The sequence below is a fragment of the Melospiza melodia genome, chromosome 16 (assembly GCF_035770615.1).
Source record: "Melospiza melodia melodia isolate bMelMel2 chromosome 16, bMelMel2.pri, whole genome shotgun sequence".
In the NCBI taxonomy this organism is placed as follows: domain Eukaryota; kingdom Metazoa; phylum Chordata; class Aves; order Passeriformes; family Passerellidae; genus Melospiza; species Melospiza melodia.
Window position 1 is genome coordinate 8,260,267 of NC_086209.1, and position 20,401 is coordinate 8,280,667.

General features: G+C 43.9%; 1 protein-coding gene across 1 annotated transcript in view; it reads left to right on the forward strand.

The window, feature by feature from the left end:
• MAMLD1 (mastermind like domain containing 1) overlaps positions 1 to 11,282 on the forward strand; it is an 81,071-nt gene extending 69,789 nt beyond the window's left edge. Inside the window, exons 3-5 of the mRNA XM_063170502.1 lie at positions 7,355 to 7,501; positions 8,746 to 8,827; positions 9,116 to 11,282. Of these exons, the coding sequence (XP_063026572.1) occupies positions 7,355 to 7,501; positions 8,746 to 8,827; positions 9,116 to 10,125 (1,239 nt within the window). The 3' untranslated portion in view covers positions 10,126 to 11,282. The remainder of the gene's footprint in view (positions 1 to 7,354; positions 7,502 to 8,745; positions 8,828 to 9,115) is intronic.
• Positions 11,283 to 20,401: the final 9,119 nt, after the last annotated feature.

Consider the following 20,401-nt stretch of genomic DNA (forward strand, 5'->3'; position numbering starts at 1 on the left):
GTGATTTTTGACACCTGATTTTTGACACGTGGCAGAGGATCTGATGAAACCCTTTTTAGGTGCTGAACTAGTTTCATGTGTTAGGAAAGAGTAAGGGTGTGAGAAGTTTAATACTGAAAAAGTGATGTGATACTTTGTGCCAGAACTTGCTTTGTTTGTGCAGTTACATGAGAAATCAGGAGTAATTATGCTGGGTTTCGCACATGGGGAGGTTTTCATGCAAAGGGCTTCTCAGAAGCCCTTAGAGAGCCAGCTACTACTGAAAGTGAAGAAGACTTGGGCATCTGCCTCTGCAAATTGATCCTTTGCATGGCAAGGAAAAAGAAATTAATGGAAATGTTAACTTGGAGAAAGCAGGGGATTTTCAAAATCTCAGTGATCCACACCACCTCACTGCAATTCACAGAGCTTTTCAGAAATGGGCAGGTAGAGAACTGATTTATCCCATTAGCTCAAGATTTTCTGACTTTCACTTTGCTGGTGTGAAATCTTCTGTATTTCTTTTATCAGATCTCTCTGCTCTCCCTAATACATAAATTTACCAGCCAGTCATTGCCCTCCCCTGCAGCAGCTTCTGCTGGGTGTTGAGCTCACTTGACTCCTTTGGAATCTCATTGACACCTCTGAGAGCATGACTTGACATAACACAAGGATTGCTCGAGTCAGACCACTTTATAAGACACAAGATATTGTAGTTTGTCATCACAGCTAGCACAACCTTGCAGAGGCAGGCAGGACTATCGGCTGAAATTAGGTGAGATAAGTACAGTTTTAGATTATCTCATTCAATTTATAGGCAAGCTGCCCTCCATGGGAACAAGAGCGTGGTGTCAAGGGTTGGAGAATCATGGCAGCTGTACAACCCAATATCAATATATGTTCTGTGCAGAGAATTCAGTTTTGGATTGTGACTATGTGTTATACAGAGAGGTTTGCCTTGCATTCGGGATGGTGGATCAAAGGCTACACTCACCCATGGCCTGGGAGTTTATCTGGGCCAAAGGAGCTACTTTCAAGGGAGCTGCTGTTGCTGGAACCTTGATCACACCTCTCTACAAGCACTGCAGTCCCTGGAAGGTTGTGTCTGTCTGTTACACACCAGCTCCTCCATTCTCAAGCTCTTATCTGCTCCCAAAGCTGTTTCCCATGTTCCTTATGACTAGATTGATAACACCAATGATTTCCACATGCCTGCTAAAGGATGTATTTTTGTCTAAGAGAAAAATCCCATTGCAATAATTCATTCTGGATTTTCTGTCTTTTGGTTGCTCTGGTTGCTGTTGCTCTTTAAGGGCATGTTTTGATGGATGAAACCAACTCTGACAATATTTTGCACAACAGCTTTATCTAATTCAATTAATTTTTTTTTAAGAGAGGAAGTTGAGTCAGTTTCCATCATATTAGAATTTTGAGTCCATTTTAAAAGCACTTAGGATACTTTGATGGAATTTTGTTTTGTTTTGAACTGCATGAAGTATAAGAACAACTACAGGGAAATTGGTGTTTCAACTGCTTTGCTTGAAGGCAGGAGGAAGATCCTGATAAAATTGCTAGCCAGGTGTGGTGATCTTGTCACTGCTCCTAGCAAGGAAGGAGGACTGCCTTTCAAGGAAACTGTACATGCTCATGCTGTATGAAAAGAACAAAAATCTTGGAAGATTGTTTTTTAACCAAACCATATACCCACGGATCACTTACAGTCTTCAAACAAAGCCTTTTCCTGACTGACAGCCCCCAAGATAAGCTTAGAAACTTGAGTCTGGCAGTATTTCACATGCTTGTGTATCAAGTAAATGGTTGAAAGATGGGTAAAAAAAGCCCAGATCCACCAAACTGCACAGTTTGTTTTATCAATGTTCATACATTGTGCTAAAGCAAACACGCAAACAAACAGAAAGCTTTGGAGCATTTCTGAACTGAAAGGCTGTTTTATCTTGAAGAGCATCTCTGAATTGTGAGCAGAATAGAGGGGAAAAAAAGGCAGAAAACTTTCAAAGAGCACATGGAGAGTTTTGTTAATGGCAAGGAGCAGAGGCAAGAAGCACAGGTAGCCCCAGAGTTCTGCATGGAGTAAATGACAGTGGCATCTCACAGACATCACACTCTTGGGAGGCTGACATGATCCTTTTGACAAACTGACCCTGGATTTTGTTTGCTTTATTTGTATGCATAGGTCACTATCTTAGTATCTAAGTGCATTAACAGCTGTGAAGGCCATGAGCCTTCTTTGGAAAGGTGGCATCAAGGTTTCCTGTGGCTATGCACAAAGTCTCCACACACCAGGAGTCTACTTGTGGCTTCTCTGTCATTCTAAGTCATGAAACTTAAAACCATGAATTTGGGCGAGACAGCTTTAATACTACTGGTGTTTAATTGCTTAGTCTGTAGTGTTTGCAGTGTGGTTGTGCCTGGGGTCTCAGTCCTGGGCTTCAGAATTAAGTGTTGCCCAAGCTTGAAGTCCCCACCAAAGAGATGCAGAACAGCTCCTGAATGAAAGAGGGGCAGGTGGGAGTGCAGAGAAATGCAGGGACATTAGTTTGAAACTAGTATTTGCATTTTCTCAGCAGAGTACAGAACTCCCTGTTTGTAACAGATGTTCTAAAAATACAGAACAAAACTTGGTTTGTGAAACTTCACCCCACCCCCAGGGAATAGCTGTCCCTGCCACGAGCACGGATCGCCCACGGGTCCCCAGCCCAGGAGGCAGAGCCTTAGAGCAGGTCAGGAGTGGCTCTGCTCAAGTCCTGTAGCCATGGTTTTCTGGTTGCTTCTTGTATTTCTTATTTACTATGTGATATCATGATATTTACTTCAAACTAAGTTTACCTTTGGTTGCCAGAAAAACCCAAACCTGGTGGAAAAAGCAGTTTGTCCCATTCATGTACATGGAGCAAACATCCACCCTGGGTGCCACATTTTCTTAAGTCTTTTGTTTTTATGCTGTGGCCCATCTCAACAGCCCTTCTGGTTTAAGCTCTGAAATCACTGGATTCAGCTGGATGCCCCATTGGAAGTAGAGAGATTATTTCTCAAATTAGCAGCATCTTTTGAAATGGAATAAACTTTTAAAATTCAAGTACTAGAGGTATTTTAAATGAGCCCTTTTTCTGTTCCTCCACTACTGCTAATGCTTTCAGTTAGGAAGTGCAGCTCTTCCCCAACTCTGCAAATATCTACTGAAATTTGCAGTGCTGCTTGCTTCTCTCTCAGTAACCTTGCTGTGACCTGGTTATCTATTAGAACCACAAAGAATTCAGTCTCTAATTAGTCCATCTGTTAACTATTCAAATTCATGACTTAGTTTTATTGTCTGAGCCTTTAACATAATGCTGAATGGTCTCACCTGGCAGCTTATTTCTTATAAAGCAAATGTGCCTTTCAGAGAGCCATTTTGGTGCAGATAACTGTCTTTTCAGCATTGGACAAATGAGACTCTCTAGCAGCCTGCAGTCCCCTTCCTGCCCTCACTGAAAAAAATTGTACATCTCCAATAGCTCTGGGCTTAAGTCAATACAGTTTAACATGTACAATTTCTTTGTTATATTCTTTGGAGTTACACCATAAGAGCAGATGGGAAAGTTAATAATGACAAATGAGTTTACTCATTTTCACATAGTATTTTCACATAGTCCTAAAAACAATGAATGCTCTTTATTAAAGATTAGAGGGTTTTTTACATACTTACCAAAGAGTGATTACAGCTCTGGTTCAGCTCCTCAGAAAGTCTTGCTTTTAAATTCTTTTTGGACTGTTTGTTAATGAGGATTCAGAGGAATTAGGGGCCATAAATTTACTCATTCTTGCTTAAGTGAAGCCACAAAGTGATTACTGGATATATCACTAAGTATTGAGGACTGAAGTTCATCAGCCACATTCACACAGAACTGTTCATCTCCACACTTATTTGCTGCAGCTGTGCAATTTCTGCATAGTCAAATGATGGGGCTTGAGCTTGTCAGTGGAATTTTGGAAGGATGCAGATTAATAAATGTCCATGGCAGGGCTCAGTGGCACTGTGTGCACACTTTCCATCCAGCAGTGCCTCAGTGGCTGTTGGAGCAGCCCTGGCTGGCCCCAGCTGGGGGCGGTGAGCGCGGATTTGCCATGGAGCCCAGTGGGGCGGCCAAGGGCACTGGTGCCACTGGTGCCACTGGTGTCACTGAGGGAGCCACGGCCTTCACAGAGGCACTCAGTGCCTCAACACTGACAGGAGCATTGCGCGTTCCTGCAAGCCTGGGGACCGACTCTTTTCTGCCCGCTGTTGGAACTAGTGCATGAGACACTAAGTCAGAACTGTGAGGTTTTCCCCAAGGCCTTTCTGAGCAGAAATTGCCCCACTGGGGAGCCTGGGGAGTGCTGCAGGAGCTCTGGACCTGCTGTGACACTTTGCCTGGCAACAGGAACACGTAGTCAAACTCACTCTCCAGTTCCATGTCTGTGTGGTGTGCCATTTAGTTAGGGATTCTGCTCATTTTAATATGACTTTTGAGAGGGGAAATCAGAGAAAAAAACATGATATCTACATACAATTTTTTTTTTTTAAGTCAAAGAGTCAGAACCTCCCATAGCTCTCTCCACCCTCCAGTGTAAGGCACAGCTCAGCCACACAGACCCTTGGGTGGGAACATCCACTCCAACATTCCCAGCTTTGGCAGCAGAATCCTCCTCTCTTTGCTGTCTTCCTGGATTTATAATGGGATAAAACCAAACTACAGACGAGTTAAGATTGTGGCTGCTTTGTCTTGGTTTTACTAGGAGAAGGAAAGTGATTTTTCTTGGGAAGTGATGAAAAGGAAAAATGTTTAAAGTTCATTAACCTTTGGTACAGATTGCAGTGTCCTTTAGACTACACCATAGCTATTCTTAGTCATGACGTGCGGGTGGTTATTTTTTATTGTACAGGAATACAGTAGTTCCCACTAGTGGTGAAAAGAGAGAATTTTTTTTCCTTTTCCTTTCTGTTTTTCTTTTTTGTCTTAACCTAAACGTGAACTTGTACAAGTCAGGATTTCTAACTCACTCTTTGGCTTCTCAGCTATGCTATTTTGTCCTAATTTCCCCAAAAGCAAACTGCATATCTCTAGATTGTTTCTTTACTGGCTAATTAAGTGTTATACAACTTTGCTCTGAAAAACTCAGCAACCCATTCAGTGTATTTGCAAATGAACTTTGCTGGTTGTCATTATTGCTATAGGGTGCCTGCAGAAAATCCCATATAATTAAGCAGTTGTACCGCCACAGCACAAGAGCTGCAATTAGTAATGTGATTTACACTTCTTTACCATTAATAATATGGAAACATCAACATTATTTTCTTGATGATGTTTAGGAGAAATAAGAATGAGGTGGACATGATTAGGAAAAGAGACTTTTATGTTATGACTTGTTAATGCAATAGCCCAGAGCAAGACATCAGAATGATTGTCCTTGCACTAAAACTCCTTTGCTTCAGTAAGCACAGACCCTCTGTGCACCACAAGACAAGTTTGGAGGAAATTGGATAGATGGCAGGGATTTTGGTGGTATGAACATTTCTGCGTCTTTCATGTGCAGAGTACACAAACTGAATCTCTCCACTTTCAAATATTCCCCCAGAGGCAATCTGCATTATTCAAAGCTTAACTGTGGTTGCAGAATCCTGTATGACATGAAAGCAGACTGCCAGCTTAAAATGAACTTTCATATTTACATCTGTAGTAAATCATATTTACTTTTTCATCCCCTCCTCTTTTTCTGTGGGAGAGATGGAGTCAAATGGGTAGGAGGGAAGGGGGAGGAGGAGAGATGTCCAGCAGAACTGTAAGCAAAGCACCAGTAATAAAATCTAGTCTTACGAGACTGCCCATGAATAGGAATGATAATGAGAGCAGTGATGAGCTGCAGGTTTGTGTCTTTTAGTAAATTATCTAGCAGGCATTTACATTTCATCAATTGTGCTTTTGCATAATAGACCAAAGTGCTACAACAAAAGGAGGCACCATAAAAATGAGTAATTTCAGTGACCTTCTTGGTAATCCCTGTTAGAAAAAATGTCTTGGAAGGAGTTGCATGATTCCTCATGGTGAAGCCTCTGTGGAAAGGTGCCCCAGGCTCAAGGAGCTTTCCTGGTGACAAATGCCTTTCAAGGCTTCCTTCTGGCCCCTCTGAAACATGGCTCGTTTCCTGTTTTCTCCATCTGAGCATGCTTCTAATTGTCAGATGTCAGAAGACAACAACCATTTTCTTCTTGCTTATCTCCTGATAACATTGATTCTCAAACAAAGGATGTGGGCTTCCACTCTGAAAACAAAGGAAGCATGGCCCAGCTAAGGATGCTGGATATAATATACATACTTCTCCCTTCCAATAATAACAATACATCATAAATAATGTAGAAGCTGGATGTGAAAACAGAGAACGGGGAATGAGCTGGTGTTGCTGTTCCTGGGTACAGCACTCACAGGATCTTGTCCTTAGCAAGGCCTTGACTTCTTCCCTCATTTTCTCTTGTATTTCCCTGAATACCTGCCAGCTCCTAAGATGTTTAGAATTCAGTATTTTTTAAATTCTTTTTCCATTTTGGGTTGTGTCTTCACCATGTTCTGGTGAGTTATTTTTCTCTCCTCCCCATCGTACTCTTTCTTTGGAGGCAAAAGCTCAGCTGTCAAAGTCAATTTGGATCTTTCACTGAGGACTTAGAGAGGCTGGTTTGTGCCAGGCAGGAGCAGGGCTCACTGCGTTTATTACTGATTTGTGCCTAGGCATGACCTGACCCTGCATTTTTGTATGTTCTTCTCTCCTTTCACAGTGACCTCTTCTTGTTCATCTGATCTTGAAACCCACAAGAACCACTTTAATCCCAGGCCCACATCTTCCTTATCTCTCTGGATCCTGGATCTGATGGCACCCTTTCCATTCCTTTGCCTTTAGTTTACTCTTTCCCTGTAGGTTTTTCCTCGACATTCACATGCTAAATCCTACCCTGATTCAACTTTCCTTTCCTTCTGTCTTTCAGTATAACAGTTGGAGAAGTTGTGAGAGATGTGATGCTTTACTCCCACCCCTTCTGCCAGCCAGGCAGCCCTGTGTCTGCAGCTCTGGTAGTGAATGGGTCCTCATGGCCTTGGGCAACACACAAGGAATTTTGGTTTAACCTTTAGCTTCTCTCACTTCTTCTTGTGCTGATCCTTAGAAATCAGAGCACTCCCCCACCTCTCACTGTCCCCGCTGGAGCACACAGGGCCATGTGAGTCCATGAGGTGCTTTGGCCTTGGGACAGCTGAAAACTGAAGAGAGGGCATCAGTAGAGAGGATAAGGGCTTCTGTTGTTACCTCCCTGATGAGATTAATTTCCTTTTTTTCTCTTTGCTGGCAGGATCAAAGCCCTGGCATCGTTGCCAGGTTGCAGGAGCCGGGCTCCATCCCGAGCGGCGGCTCCGTGCCGGCAGCGGCCACGGTCAATGGGTACACGATGAGGAACCATCTCCTGAAGCAGCAGATCATGAAACGGCAGCTGATGCAGGTACAGGGGGAATGGCCCTGTGGGCTGCTGTGCTCTCACCTCACTGGGAGGGACAGGACTAACTGGAATGAGGAAATCATCAGTCAGCAAACGCTAAGGGTGACTCTGGAATTGCTAGGCTGAGTCAGACTAGGCTGTGGTGAGTCTAGCAAGAAGCCAAGAGAGGCCAAGGCCAAGTGCTGCTCTGCCAGAGCTGAGTGCAGATCTGCCCCCTCATATACAAGGGAAGGATTTGGTCACCTCCATATCCCTGATATCATTTTTGGTCAGGCACAGATTTGGGAAGGAAGATGCAGAGAAGGAAGGCTTGGAAAGTGAATCAGCCCCAGAGAGATGTTCTCCATGCTTGCCTTTCTCTCTGGTTCCCTGGGGATTTAGCAGAGCAGATGTTTGTCCAGGACTTGACTGGTCTCTCCAGCAACAAGAAGCCCCTGTAGGAGGTTTGCCACTGGCTGTGTGAGGAAGCTGGGATGGGGAAATCCCACAAATTAATTGGGTCTGACCATGTGCCTCTGAATGTGCTACTGGATTGGGTCAAGGAGGCTCATTTCTGTGGATGGGAAATGAGATGAGAAGTAGCTCAAAAACCCTCAATGAAGTCCTGAGCTGCTCCTTGATCAGACTCCCTTTCAAACCCAACTCTACCTCCCTGCCATCACTTGGCTTTAACTTTTTCTGGGCCTCTCTAAGACAGGGGGAGCTCCACCATCCCCAGAGAGCTCCCCAGGTCACAGCTGCTGCCCACAGCAGGGATGTGAGTGCAGTGCTGGCTTCTGGGGCTGAATGGTGGGAGACTCAAATCAGTCACCTGGACTAGCCCAGCAATGCCTTGCTCAGGGAGCACCTGCTGTGGATCCCTGGCTCCTGTGTTCTGGTTACAAGTGGCAAAAAGCACTCAAGGGGATGGTGCACCTGGGCACAGCTTCCAGCAGCAGCACACTTGACTCATAAGCTGGTGAACACAAGAGTCTCCATGTTTGTCCAGCTCCCCTTTGGCTGCCTGCACAGCATCTGCTGAACGTTGCAGTTCCCAGTGCTGGGCTGGCATCAGGACACCTCTGCAAAAAGGGGAATGTGAGAAATTAAAATTCACTCTGGAATGAACTGTCTGGGCTGAGTCTCATTGGAGGGAGGCAAAGGGTGTATGGAGAAGTTGTTAATGACAGTAGCTACACTTCAAGCATCTGCTGCTCTTTTGGTTGTCAAGAGACTGTAGCTTCACTCTTACTCCTCTTGTTTTCCAGGAAAAGCAGAGACAAAACATGCTGGGAGTAACATCTGAACAGAGGAGCTTGTTTGCAGCTCAGCAGATAAACCAGTTTCAAGGTAAGGAAGGAAATTACCAGAAAATGGTCTGAAAATCCTTGAGGTGCCAAGACCTGGTATCTGGTTCAATAGAGACACTTAATGATTCTCTGCCCCGAATTAAAAGTATTTTGCATTTTATCACATATTGTGAGATTCCCATTTCCTTATGGCTCAATAGAACTCTGTTACAAAGAACACAAAGAGAAGCCCCCATGACATGAAAGAAAGAGCAGCAGTTTTTAAGGCTTTAGCCATGTTTCCAGTGTGAATCCATGCTCACCAGCTAACGTGTCTCTTTGTCCACAGCCGTGCAGCAGCCCATCCCTGCTGACTGCAACCAGGTGCTTCCCGCTCCTCCGCCCAACCACCGCATGCTGCCGTCAAACCCGGCCATGCTCCAGAGCACCCTGGGCTCTGGCATGGCCTCAGCCCCCGCCAGCCAGAGCAGCGGGACCATGGTGATGATGCCACACAACCCTGGCAAGCAGCAGGGGATTTTCCCACCTAATTCTGACTTTAACATCCCGCTGCGGCCCAGCCAGAACTCGCTAGGCATGAACTCGGGGTGCCAAACTGGTCACAGCCACTCCTCTGTGAGGCCGGGAATGCCCATGGGAGGCTTCAGTTCTGGCTCCTTAGCAAGTCACTCTGCAACACAGCAGCACCTGAGGCAGCCGAGCATGCCAAGAATCCCCAACGTCTACCCCAACTCATCAGCCCAGATGTGGACACCCACTACTGTGCCAAGAATGCCAAATCAAAGCCAAATGGATACCAGCATGCAGCAGTTTTCTGGGAACACGGTGTTCTCCAAACAGGGCGTGAGGCCGAGCACACCGGGGCAGGCGTTCTCCCAGCAGGCTGTGGTGCCGCCAAACCAGATCGCTCCTGGCATCCAGGTCAGGCAGATGCAGAAACTGAGCATGGGACAGTCTGGCCAGGGCTTGAGCTCAATGAGTAATCAGAACTTGAGACACAATTTAACCAGGGGACCGTTGCCAGCTATGAATGTTATGAAATCGTTGCCCCAAGGAGTGTCCAGTTTTAATCCTGCCCCGGGGCTGGGCCCGCCCAGCTACCCCTCCACGGGCCAGCCCGACGCCTTCAGCAGGATGAGCAGCGCTGCTGAGCTGCCCCAGTACGACTTTGTGTCCCAGCACAGCAATTCCATCATGCCTGCCAACTGCAGCGACACCGACTTCCTCGACTCCCTCATGAAGAACAGCAGCAGCAGCAACGACGAGGAGTGGTTGAACAATCTGACAATGATAGATGACATTTTGGGACAGCATGCTCAAAGCTCTGGACACGTTTAGCTCGGAGAGAAGCAGCCTCGTTGTAAATAACACACGTATGGCTTTGAGCAGAACAGACAGACAACCCGTGAAAGCCACTGCCTCGTTCAATACAGAGGAAATGGACTCAGCCAATTCTTTGCTTGCATCAAAGTTTAATATTGGCAGTTTTTCAGATGACTGTATATATTTGAATATTTTGTAAATTATGTTTTCCTAAACCTTAAATGTAGAAGTATTTATACTTCTTTGCTGGACTCTTTGTAAATAAATCTAGAGCATAACTTTTGGTTTTATTATAGGGATTTCATTATACCTTGTTATAAATATGCAAATAATATTGTTAGTTTCAGTAATACTGTGTATTACAGCATAAAATACTTATGTTTTTGACATAACTTAACACATGATCTAGGGGTGTAATTGCAACCAGACTAAGCAGAAATCAAATGTGGCATTTATTCTCCCATATCAAGAGGAAAGATTGAAAAGTTGCATTAAAAAAAAGTAAAAACCCTAAAGGGAGCTTCTGATTCCCTCATCACTTGGTTTTGTAGACCAAGCCTGGTGCACAGGTCCCATCCAGGCACCCAGTGCATTCAGGGATCTGCTTGCAGAGATGCATTTGCCAGATCCTGGGCATGTTCTCAGCTTGACACACCCCAGTGGGTCACTGTCCTTCCTGCAGGGAGTGTGTGCTGGTGCCCTTCAGGGCTGGGGCTGTGTGCCTGGGGTCGCAGGGTCAGCGTGGTGTGGCCCATGGTGGCCAGCCTGGACAGGCACTGCCCAGTTCCAGCCACTGAACCCCTCAGCAAAAAGGTAGCTCTGGTTTGTGCACCTCTACCATGTATATTTGTAGTGTACAGGTGATTTGTTCCTGGTTTTAAGGCTTTTCATAATTTCTGTTTTAATGTAAGACTTTTTTCAGGGGAAAAGTCTACAAACATTAATAGTTAATTTTTGATGTTTTTCTGTCAGCTACTATTGTCCTCTGTATATTTAAGAGTCTGTTTATAAAAGATTCGCTGTACTGTAAACTTCTTAAAATGTTCATACTTTGTGTAATCATATTTTAATAGTCACGTCATACTTCGCAATACATTTGTAATATAACGTCAGCTTCAAGCACAGAATGTTTTTTTCTTCATACCATAATAAACTGCCAGGGGAAAATTGCATATCTTTATGTGCTCATTTTTCAGCTACAGTGTTTTGTACCTGCAGATATTTGAATTAATTTGATTTGTCCAGGATGCTACAACGTCAATCTAATAACATCTACAAATGCATGTGTGCTGCTGGTAGGAGCACTGGGCCAGACAGAGAGTTTAAGCAGGCTTTAATTTTATTTTAAGGTGGGAGTGCTGAGACCCACTGTCCTTTTCAAGTATAATTATAGGTGAATGTGAAATTAATCTCTGTTGGGTATTTTTTTAACATAGCGCCATGTTTATTTAAGTGACAGTGCTTGTGTGTAAATGCCAAGTGTAAGGCAGTGAGAAGGGGACCTTGCTCATTCTGTGACACCTGCAAGGGCAGTGGTCAGTACAGAATGTTCTCCTTTGACATAGAAATTGTCTTATGGGAGAGCTGGTGCCTGTCCTGGGGGAGGCCGGGCTGAGAGGAGGGGTAGGAAAGAACAGGAAAACTTCAGCAATGTTAAATAAATGCACAAATAGAATCTGGAGCTAAAATTGCCTCCATTGAACTGAGCCAGGCTCCCCAGCTTCCTGGTGGAGATGTGTTGTTGTTGCCCTTTGTCAGAGGCACACTGTGGGCACTGAAAGCCTGAGGAAATCTCCTGGGGGGATTCCTTGCTGGAGGGAGGGGCTTGGCAAGGACACATTCCTGTCCTGAGTGGGTCCTTCCAGGAGCCTGTTCTCCAGAGCCAAAGGGCAGAAAACAGCTCCTGAAGTCAAAAATGAGAGGGAACAGTCAGGGTTTAAAGCAGCCAGGCACATGCTCTGCTGCTGGTGCACAGAAGATCCTTGTGGCTTCCTGATGGCAAAGGCAGATCCCACAGAGCCAGAGGTTCTGAGGGGAATGATCCCTAACCAGCTTCATCTCCAGTTTGACGTGTACTTGTATGAAACCAGGGTGAGGACAAAAAAATCCAGTTTTTCCAGCAAAAGAAACCAAAGCATTGCCTAAACTATGCTGTAGAACTCAGCAAGTGTCTGAGTAAGGCAGAAATGCTGACTTGCCTCTGGACAGCAGAGAGGGGGAGAAATGCCCATGGGTGAGTCTGTGGTGAGGACAAAGGTGAGTTTGTTTGGCTGTGAAAACTGGCACCATTTCAGCAGCTTTTCTGTCGTGAGCTGTATCCTGCCAGGGCACAGGGAGCTTCAGGAGTGGCAGGTCTGACACAGGTCTGGGATCCAGAGGCACACGAGCCCTCCAGGCTGGCAGCACAGCAGCCACTGATGGCAGAGAAGGCTCCTGCCCGCATGGTCCTCTTGGGAATATTAATAAAAACAGCAAAAATGTCCCCTTTTCGTTCTTCATTTTGTTTGTGTCAATACACACTTCATCTTTTCAGTTCTGCATGATTTGGGTTACAAACACTGCAGGGAGGATGTCTTCAAAAGCCAACTGTTTCCAACAGAATTTTTGTAAAACAATTTATCTTGTACCTCTGTTATGTATGCACTTGTTTTTACTCTGGATTTTTTGTTTACCTTTTCAGCTACTGGAGCTTTTCACCCCTCCATATCCCATTCCTCATGCCTCAAGAGGGAATGATGATCCTTCCTTGCCACAGAGGTGTTGTTGGAAGAAGAACTGGACTAAGTATAATTATTATTGTCTTGCTGGTTGTATTTGTAAGTACTCTTTAGTAAACATGTCTTTTGGGGAGTTGGCACAAAACCACAATGACCAATGCCCTGCTTGGGTTGCAGCCCAAGCACAAGGCTGCTGCCTCTCCATGGGTCAGCTTGGGCTGCAGCACAGGCACAGGGAACTCAGGGCAAAGGCATGATGACCACAGACAAACATTCCAGCAGCTGGAGTACCAGCACTGCAGTCCTGGCTGGTGTCAGTTCATGTAAATAGTAACTGTTAATGAGTTAACTTTGTCTGTACTTTTGCCTTGCCTTTTCTTCTCTCTGTTTAAAGTGTGAAAATGCTCAAAGTGTAATCCTGCCTTCACTCTGACAGTCTGTGTCATTAAGGCAAATAGTTACAGCTAGTAAGGGCTAGTGAACTGTAGGGCTAAACATATCTGACAGTCCTGCTGTATTTACTGGACCAGCAGATCACCCCACAAGATGTACATGGACTTACACTGTGAGCCAAATTCTGCCACCATGCAGAGTAAACACACAACAGATCTCCTAAAGCAGTGGTACAGTATGGGATTTATACAAACATAAATAAGAGCAGCATGTGGTGCTCTGGCAGTGCAAACTGAATTTGGATTTCTAAAATAGTTACAAGGAACGAAGTGTCTGACAGCACTCACTGTTGAATGCCATCATTTATTTTCCATCCAAGTTACGTCACCAGACTGCCCTCATAATTATGGCCATGAAAAACAGAGGCAAGGCAGTAAGCTTTTCCTCTTGGATTCTAAAATAACATCAAATGCCTATAAAGTCCAGAATTTCCAAAGACCTGAGCTCACTGAAAGCCTCTCTCACTGAAAGATTAGTAGCATAGGTAAACCAGACTTACTATGGAAAAATTCTCTTTGTGGATTGTATTAATCTAAAGCAGCCCATTTATAACAAAGACAAAACAGAAAAACACACTCTTTCCTATTAGACAGTAGGAATAGATGTCATGGGAGCCTGGATCAGACAATTTCCCTGGGAAGCATAGCCCTGACTTATGCAGAACCTGAGCCCTGCTGCTCAGAGGCTCTACAGGATTGATTACATGTCTGTCTTAAGAAGCTTTCAACAAAGGAAGCTGCACTGATGTTGAAGTGTAAGGTCAAGCTCTCCTCTTGTGTAGGATGTTGTAAATCAGGAGCTATTCCACTGCCTGCTGCAGGGTAACCCCTGATTTACACCTCTCTGGGAGCAGAGCAAGCACCTGGCAAGGAGCTGGCACCTGTCTCATGGTCCTGCCTGGATGACCCTCATGGTGGGAGGTGGGAGAGGTGCCACAGATGTGCAGGGTGGCCCCAGGAAAGGAGTTGCTCCCTGCTGGTGCTGCAGGGCAGCAGGGACACGGGGAGGAATGAGGCAAGTGGCCACTGCCCTGCTCTGCCTCTCTGCTGCTGCATCTGCACTGGCAGGCAGGTGGCACACGCTCCTGGGGGACACTGCTCTGGCACATCTGCCCAGGCTGAGCTCAGGGTTTGGTGCTAAACTCCAGATTGATGCCTGTTTCCTTCTATTTCCTGGTATAGATAGATATAGATATAAATATAGCTATATAAGGATATATAGATACAGGTAGATAGATAGATAAACAGATTAGATAGATAGATAGATAGATAGATAGATAGATAGATAGATAGATAGATAGATAGATAGATAGATAGATAGATAGATAGATAGATAGATAGATATAGATAGATAGATAGATATAGATAGATAGATAGATAGATAGATAGATAGATAGATAGATAGATAGATAGATAGATAGATATAGATCAGCAAATTTGGAAAAATAATAAAAAAGCAGAGAAAAGAGTGAGATGTTTTAAACATCAGTAAGGGTCTCTCCTGGGCAAAGTAAAACAGAAGTACTGGTTGGCAAATGCAGGAGTTCCTGAGAACTTAAGACTGTGCCTGGGCAAGAGGCCTCCTGTGTACAATCCTGCACGAAACCAGGGACAGGCAGGTTATTAAAGCAGTCAGGCTGAAACCACTGGAAGCTGTTGTTAATCACAGCCATGGCTGTGCTACAGATGAGTAATGACTCTCACAGTTAAAGGGAAAATATTATGTACATGTTAAGAGAAGTTTTGTAGATGTATTGTTATGTTTGCCCCCCTTTCATTGTTATCAGGGATGGCCTGGCCAGTTGGGGGTTTGGGGGGGCCAGCTCATCACTGTGGCAGCACCCGGGCTCCAGCCAGGTGTAAGATGTAAGAAAGTGATCCCCACCCCTGCACAGTGAAGGAGTCGATTGACAAGACTTTGGGAGGGGCTAGAGGTTTAAAGGGCAGAACATCCATTGTGTGGGTAATATGTGGTGGTAGAATCCTTTGCTCCTGTGGCTGTACTATCATCTCTATTCAGTCTTCTGTTGTTTGATAAGGCTATAATAAATTAAACCTTCTAAATTTTTTGAAAGTGAGTATCATTTCTCACAACAGCTGTGTGCTGATTAAAACAGCCCCCTGCCACAGCAGTGATTTGTCCCCACAGCCCAAAGGGCCCATGGCTGAACCCTGCTGCCACTCTCAATGTGTGCCAAAGCCAAAGACCACTGAGAAGCTCCTGAGGTTTGTGCATCTCATTGTTTTTGTCCTTATCGGGGTTTTTGATGCTGCAATTTAATGAATTTAACCAACTTGGCTGGAGAAGAAAAAAGAAATGCCCTTTTAAGCTTAAAGTTGGATTTGTATTTAAAAAGGACATTTTAATTGTTCTGGTGTTGCCTTAATCCCTTTTCAAGGAGTGAAAAGATGTGTGCTGACCCTGCTGGGTTCCCTGTCCTGGAGCTGTGCTGTGTTTGATGGATGACTGGGACAGACAAGACCTGGGGCAGCAGCAGGGGTGGTGAGATCAGCCTATTTTCCCCTCTCTGAGGGGAAGCCAGCCCAAAGCTATAAAGTTGTGAAATCTCTTTTTTGTTTTGCTGATATAGAGCTGTGCTTGGCTATCAAGCTGCAGAAACATGCTTTGTTTCAAGTTTACAGGCTGCTCCTTGTCAACTCTGCTGGCTTTGTATGGCAGCCAGGGAGAGAATTACCTGGCAGCCCCTTGTTCCTCTCCTCTTCTCAGCCCATAAATTACTATTCTCTCTCACCTATTAGCTGACTGCACTATTTGCCTAAGCAGTTCCCATTAACCCCCTGTTTGAGCCTTACAATCCTTAATAAATATATATGTTTTCCTGTGCTCTTTCAGGATAGTTGATGATGTCCATTAGCAGTGGGGGACCATGAGGCACAAAAGGCTCAAGACTCAAATCCCAAAGATATTTAGGTGCCTAATGAGGCAGGCAGACACCAGTAGGATTTTTCAAGTGTAGTTAAGCAGGACTAGCAGCCACATCTCATGGGCAGGGGGTTGTGTGTTACCACGGGTAGGTCCAGGAGGAAAAGCTGGTTGTTTCTGTATGGCTTGTTGTGAGTCAGGCCCCTTGGTGTCTTAATTTTCCAACCTTAAGAGTCAATTGGCTAATTCTGGCAGGGATAGCATGCAGCCTGGCAGGTAGGCAGTGGAGGATGAGCCATGGATTCCAGTTCTCCTCTGTGCAAGTTCTTTGCTTTACTCAATCCCTGTTCCCACCTCTGTGATGTGGCACACCTGGCCCTGCCACAGGGCTTGGGCTCACACAGAAAACGTGAGCAGGTCACTCTTCTTGGCCAATACTGCTGCCAACAAACTCTTCAAAAGTGCCACCTGTGCATCTTGAGGCAGGTGGAGTCCTGCTTCAAACCTGCAGCTCAAACCTGACACCTCCTGAGCTTCTAATGGCTCATTAATGTACCCAAGATGTAGTGAGACACCATCTGCATGCATGCTTGTCCTGGCATGAAATCAGGCAGGGAGACTCTTTTCATCTTCTTGCACCTAGAAGTCTGATCCCAGAATGATGCTTCCATTTTAATTGTCTGTCAATTGGTAATTTTATTCCTCTTGTCAGCATCCACAATAAGCATGAGAAGTTTTTCCTCTGGCTGTGGCAGTATTTGTAGCTGTAGTACCTCTTGTCCACATCCTGAAATCATCCTCAAACTTAAACTCTGAGCTATCCTAGAGAGCAAATATATTCTTTTATGTATTTTTGTGTATTTTATGCAAACAGTGAGGCCCTAGTCTCTAGATGCTACTCTAAGTCTACTAATAAATAATAGCTCAACACTGAGATTAACACTGCTGCACAGAGACCTGATTTGGTACATTAACTTCTTATTCTTTTCATGCTGTGAATGTAAGCTGTAGCTGGAGATAAAAAGTGCTGTGAAGATTACTGTAAGTGCTCTGATCTTCTGAACCCTGAATGAGGGTCACTGTTGTATAATAAATTGCATTAAAATATAAATGAAAAGAAATCGTGTACAATTTTTCCAGCAAGAATTATTCACGAGAAGCTTCATGGAAGAAATGACTGCATTAGCTCCAATAAAAGCCATTATTTCTTTCAGGTGGCTGCTTGAAGATTTGCTAATTGTCTGAAGAACCTATATCAGCACCTGATGTGATGATATTCAGGGCCCCACTTGTCTCAGTGATTTTGCAGAGCTGAGAGAGGGTTTGTTCCACTCATTAGAGCAACCAAAGAAATTCTGCTTCATAATAAAATTATTTTCTCCTATTCACCGGAGTGTAAAGATTTGCCAGGCCAAATGATCCCCAGCAGTATGGCTTTCTCAGTCCCACAGGAATGATCCTTGGTCCCACAGGACTTAAGAGAAAAATTTTCATTGATTACTGCAGTGAAGGTTCCTGCTAACACCATGAGTGCCAGTTGGTTTAAATCCTGCCTGTAAATGATAATTTTCTCTAACAATGGGAAAGAAAACTGCATTTCAAACCCAGTTTCTCTTCTTCCCACCATGACATATTTAGGCAAACTGACTATGGTGGTGTGTTTTCTTTTTCATTATAAAGATTAATACCCCACAATAACAAGATTAGATCCATTTTGCCTATAAAACATGGTAAAGGAAAATTTGAATTAAACCAGAATCAATAAAGCATGAGCTTTGGAGAACTCAAAGCTCCTTTCAGTTCCTTGAGCTATGCACTGGCAGCCTCTGCTGACAGAGGCTTGAATCCTTCACTAACACCTGATAGTGAAGAATTTCTTCCAAATTATTGGATCAAGTGGGCTTTAGAGAAACAGAAATCAGTAAAGCTCTGGTGAGCAGCAGTGCCTGAAACAGCTTGCCCACCACTGATTGCCTGTGGTGCAGAAGCACTCACTGCTGTTGACAATATGACAGCAAATACTATCATGGAAATCCAACAAAAATATGATCTGATCTAAATAGATGCACTATTCTGAAGAGAAAAGACTTTCAAAATGCTGATATTTCTGCAGGCTCTCTAGATGGTCTGTGACCTGGGGACTCTTTGCATTCAGCAACTGCAATCTGCTGTCTGGAGCTTGTCTGAATTTTGAAGCTCCCTCCTCTTTGTTGTGGGATGACAGCTGAAAGGGGCTGTGCTGTGTTTTCAAAATTCACAGATATTCCACTGTGAGTAGGAAATGCTGGCTTCCTGTCCTGCCCTATCAGCTGCAGTGACTCTTGAGCTATAAAACAAAGAGTATTTCTGAATGGAGCATGCATTAACTCTGCTGTGACAGCCTGTCTCTGTCACGCTCATTCACATTCTAAAAATGATGCTTAAAATAATTCTTACATGCTGAATTGTGAGTGATTCAGACACTGCTGTAAAAGCTTCAGATGTTAAACCTTCACATGTGTGGACCTTGACAATAGGAGGGGGGTGTTTGGGGGTCCATCTTGCACGGTTTTCTTTTCCCTGATAAAACTGTTTGATGCCAAGATGCGTTTGCTTTTATAAGGTATTTTAACTTCAACCACTTCACTCCTGCACTCTCAGCTGCCTGATTTGTGTCACTGGAGTTCTTTCAGGATTTGAATGAAACCTCAGCCCTTCACAGAACTTCAGAGCACAGAGCAAAAGCAAAGCACTTAACAGGTATTAGACTAAAGGGTCCTTCTCTTTTACAAGCTATATTTATACATTTAACAGATCATTTTCTATTGCACTTTGCAGTAGAAGAAAGTGTACTGGAAGCTTACGCTTTTGTGTGCTATTTGCTTTAAGAAGATTTTCTTCTATTTCTCTTAATTTGTAGCATTGTTCTACTAGGATTAATTCCACTAACAGATCAGGTAATTCAATGGGTATTACTAACTTCAATTTGTTTGGTTCTTCTAATCCAAATACTCCAGTTCTCTAAAAGCCTTTATGTACTATGCAAATGAGGTATGGTACATGTGAGAATGAGTTTGCTTTTCTGTGAAATGCAGTTATTTCTCAAATAAAACATACTAACTGCTGCTAATATTTGCATAGGGAATATAAGGGGGGTGGTTCCTACATAAATACAGGATCAACACATACCTGATACTAATTTTCCTTGTCTCTGAAGACAAGGAGTCAGTGTGTGCCTGGTGGTGACAGCAGATGTGTGTATTTACGTACATACACACAGACAGGTATAGATTGGATGCATCAGTTGCCAAGTGCCAGGTTTTGGTGACAGCAGTGCTGTGTATGCAAACCCAGGTATCCAAAATCGAGCTATCATCTGCCTGAAATCACAATAACAAGTATCCAGTCAGTGCTTCTGAAAGTGCTTCCCAAAATACAATTGCTATTTCCAGCCCCTGGGAGTCGCAGGATCCAGAAATACAAGAAACCTCTTATATAACTCACCTTATTGCTATTGTGAGTCAAGCAGAAAGTGCCAGATTTTTTTTAGGGTGCTTTATGTGTTTTATTTGGTGGCATGTTACTTGATAAAGAAACAATTAGGCTAATTGAGGGGAAAGCTAGGCAGAAATAGGTTAAAGAGGTCTTAAAGTACAGCTTAAAAGAATTAAATCTGGAGGTCTTTATTTAGCAGAGACAAAAATAAACATCAGGTTAGCAAACAAAGAACAATGACAGGAAACAAAGGGTGTAAGTAGCACTGCGCTAGAAAAGCAAAAGAATCTCTGATATACCATATCTTCTAATATCTAACTTGTAAAAGGGGGAAAAATGTACACATGTGAACACACAGACACCTCTATGGATTTGTGATGTTTAACACTGCATTGTCCTTTCCATTTTATCTGTCACAACAGCAACTGAAAACAGCAACAGGAAATTATTGTGTGGTAAATGGACATAAATCATCTTTAACTTGACCTGTGGGCTTGATTTAAAGATGCAGATTCCTCACCTCCACTTAGTTTTTTCTCCAGAATAGGAGGAAAATGAGTTAATATTATTATCAGGTATTGTGCTCTCAAACTGCAATTTTATATCATCAATCTTATAATACCTTAGTTCCCCCTGGCATCTCAGTTCTACATGTGTATTTATTATTTGCATTACCATAGTGCTACAATGGCTGGGTGTGTATCAGGGTCAATACTTTTTATACTTTACAAAGTATGAGATTAGAGAACTGAGGAATACAAGCA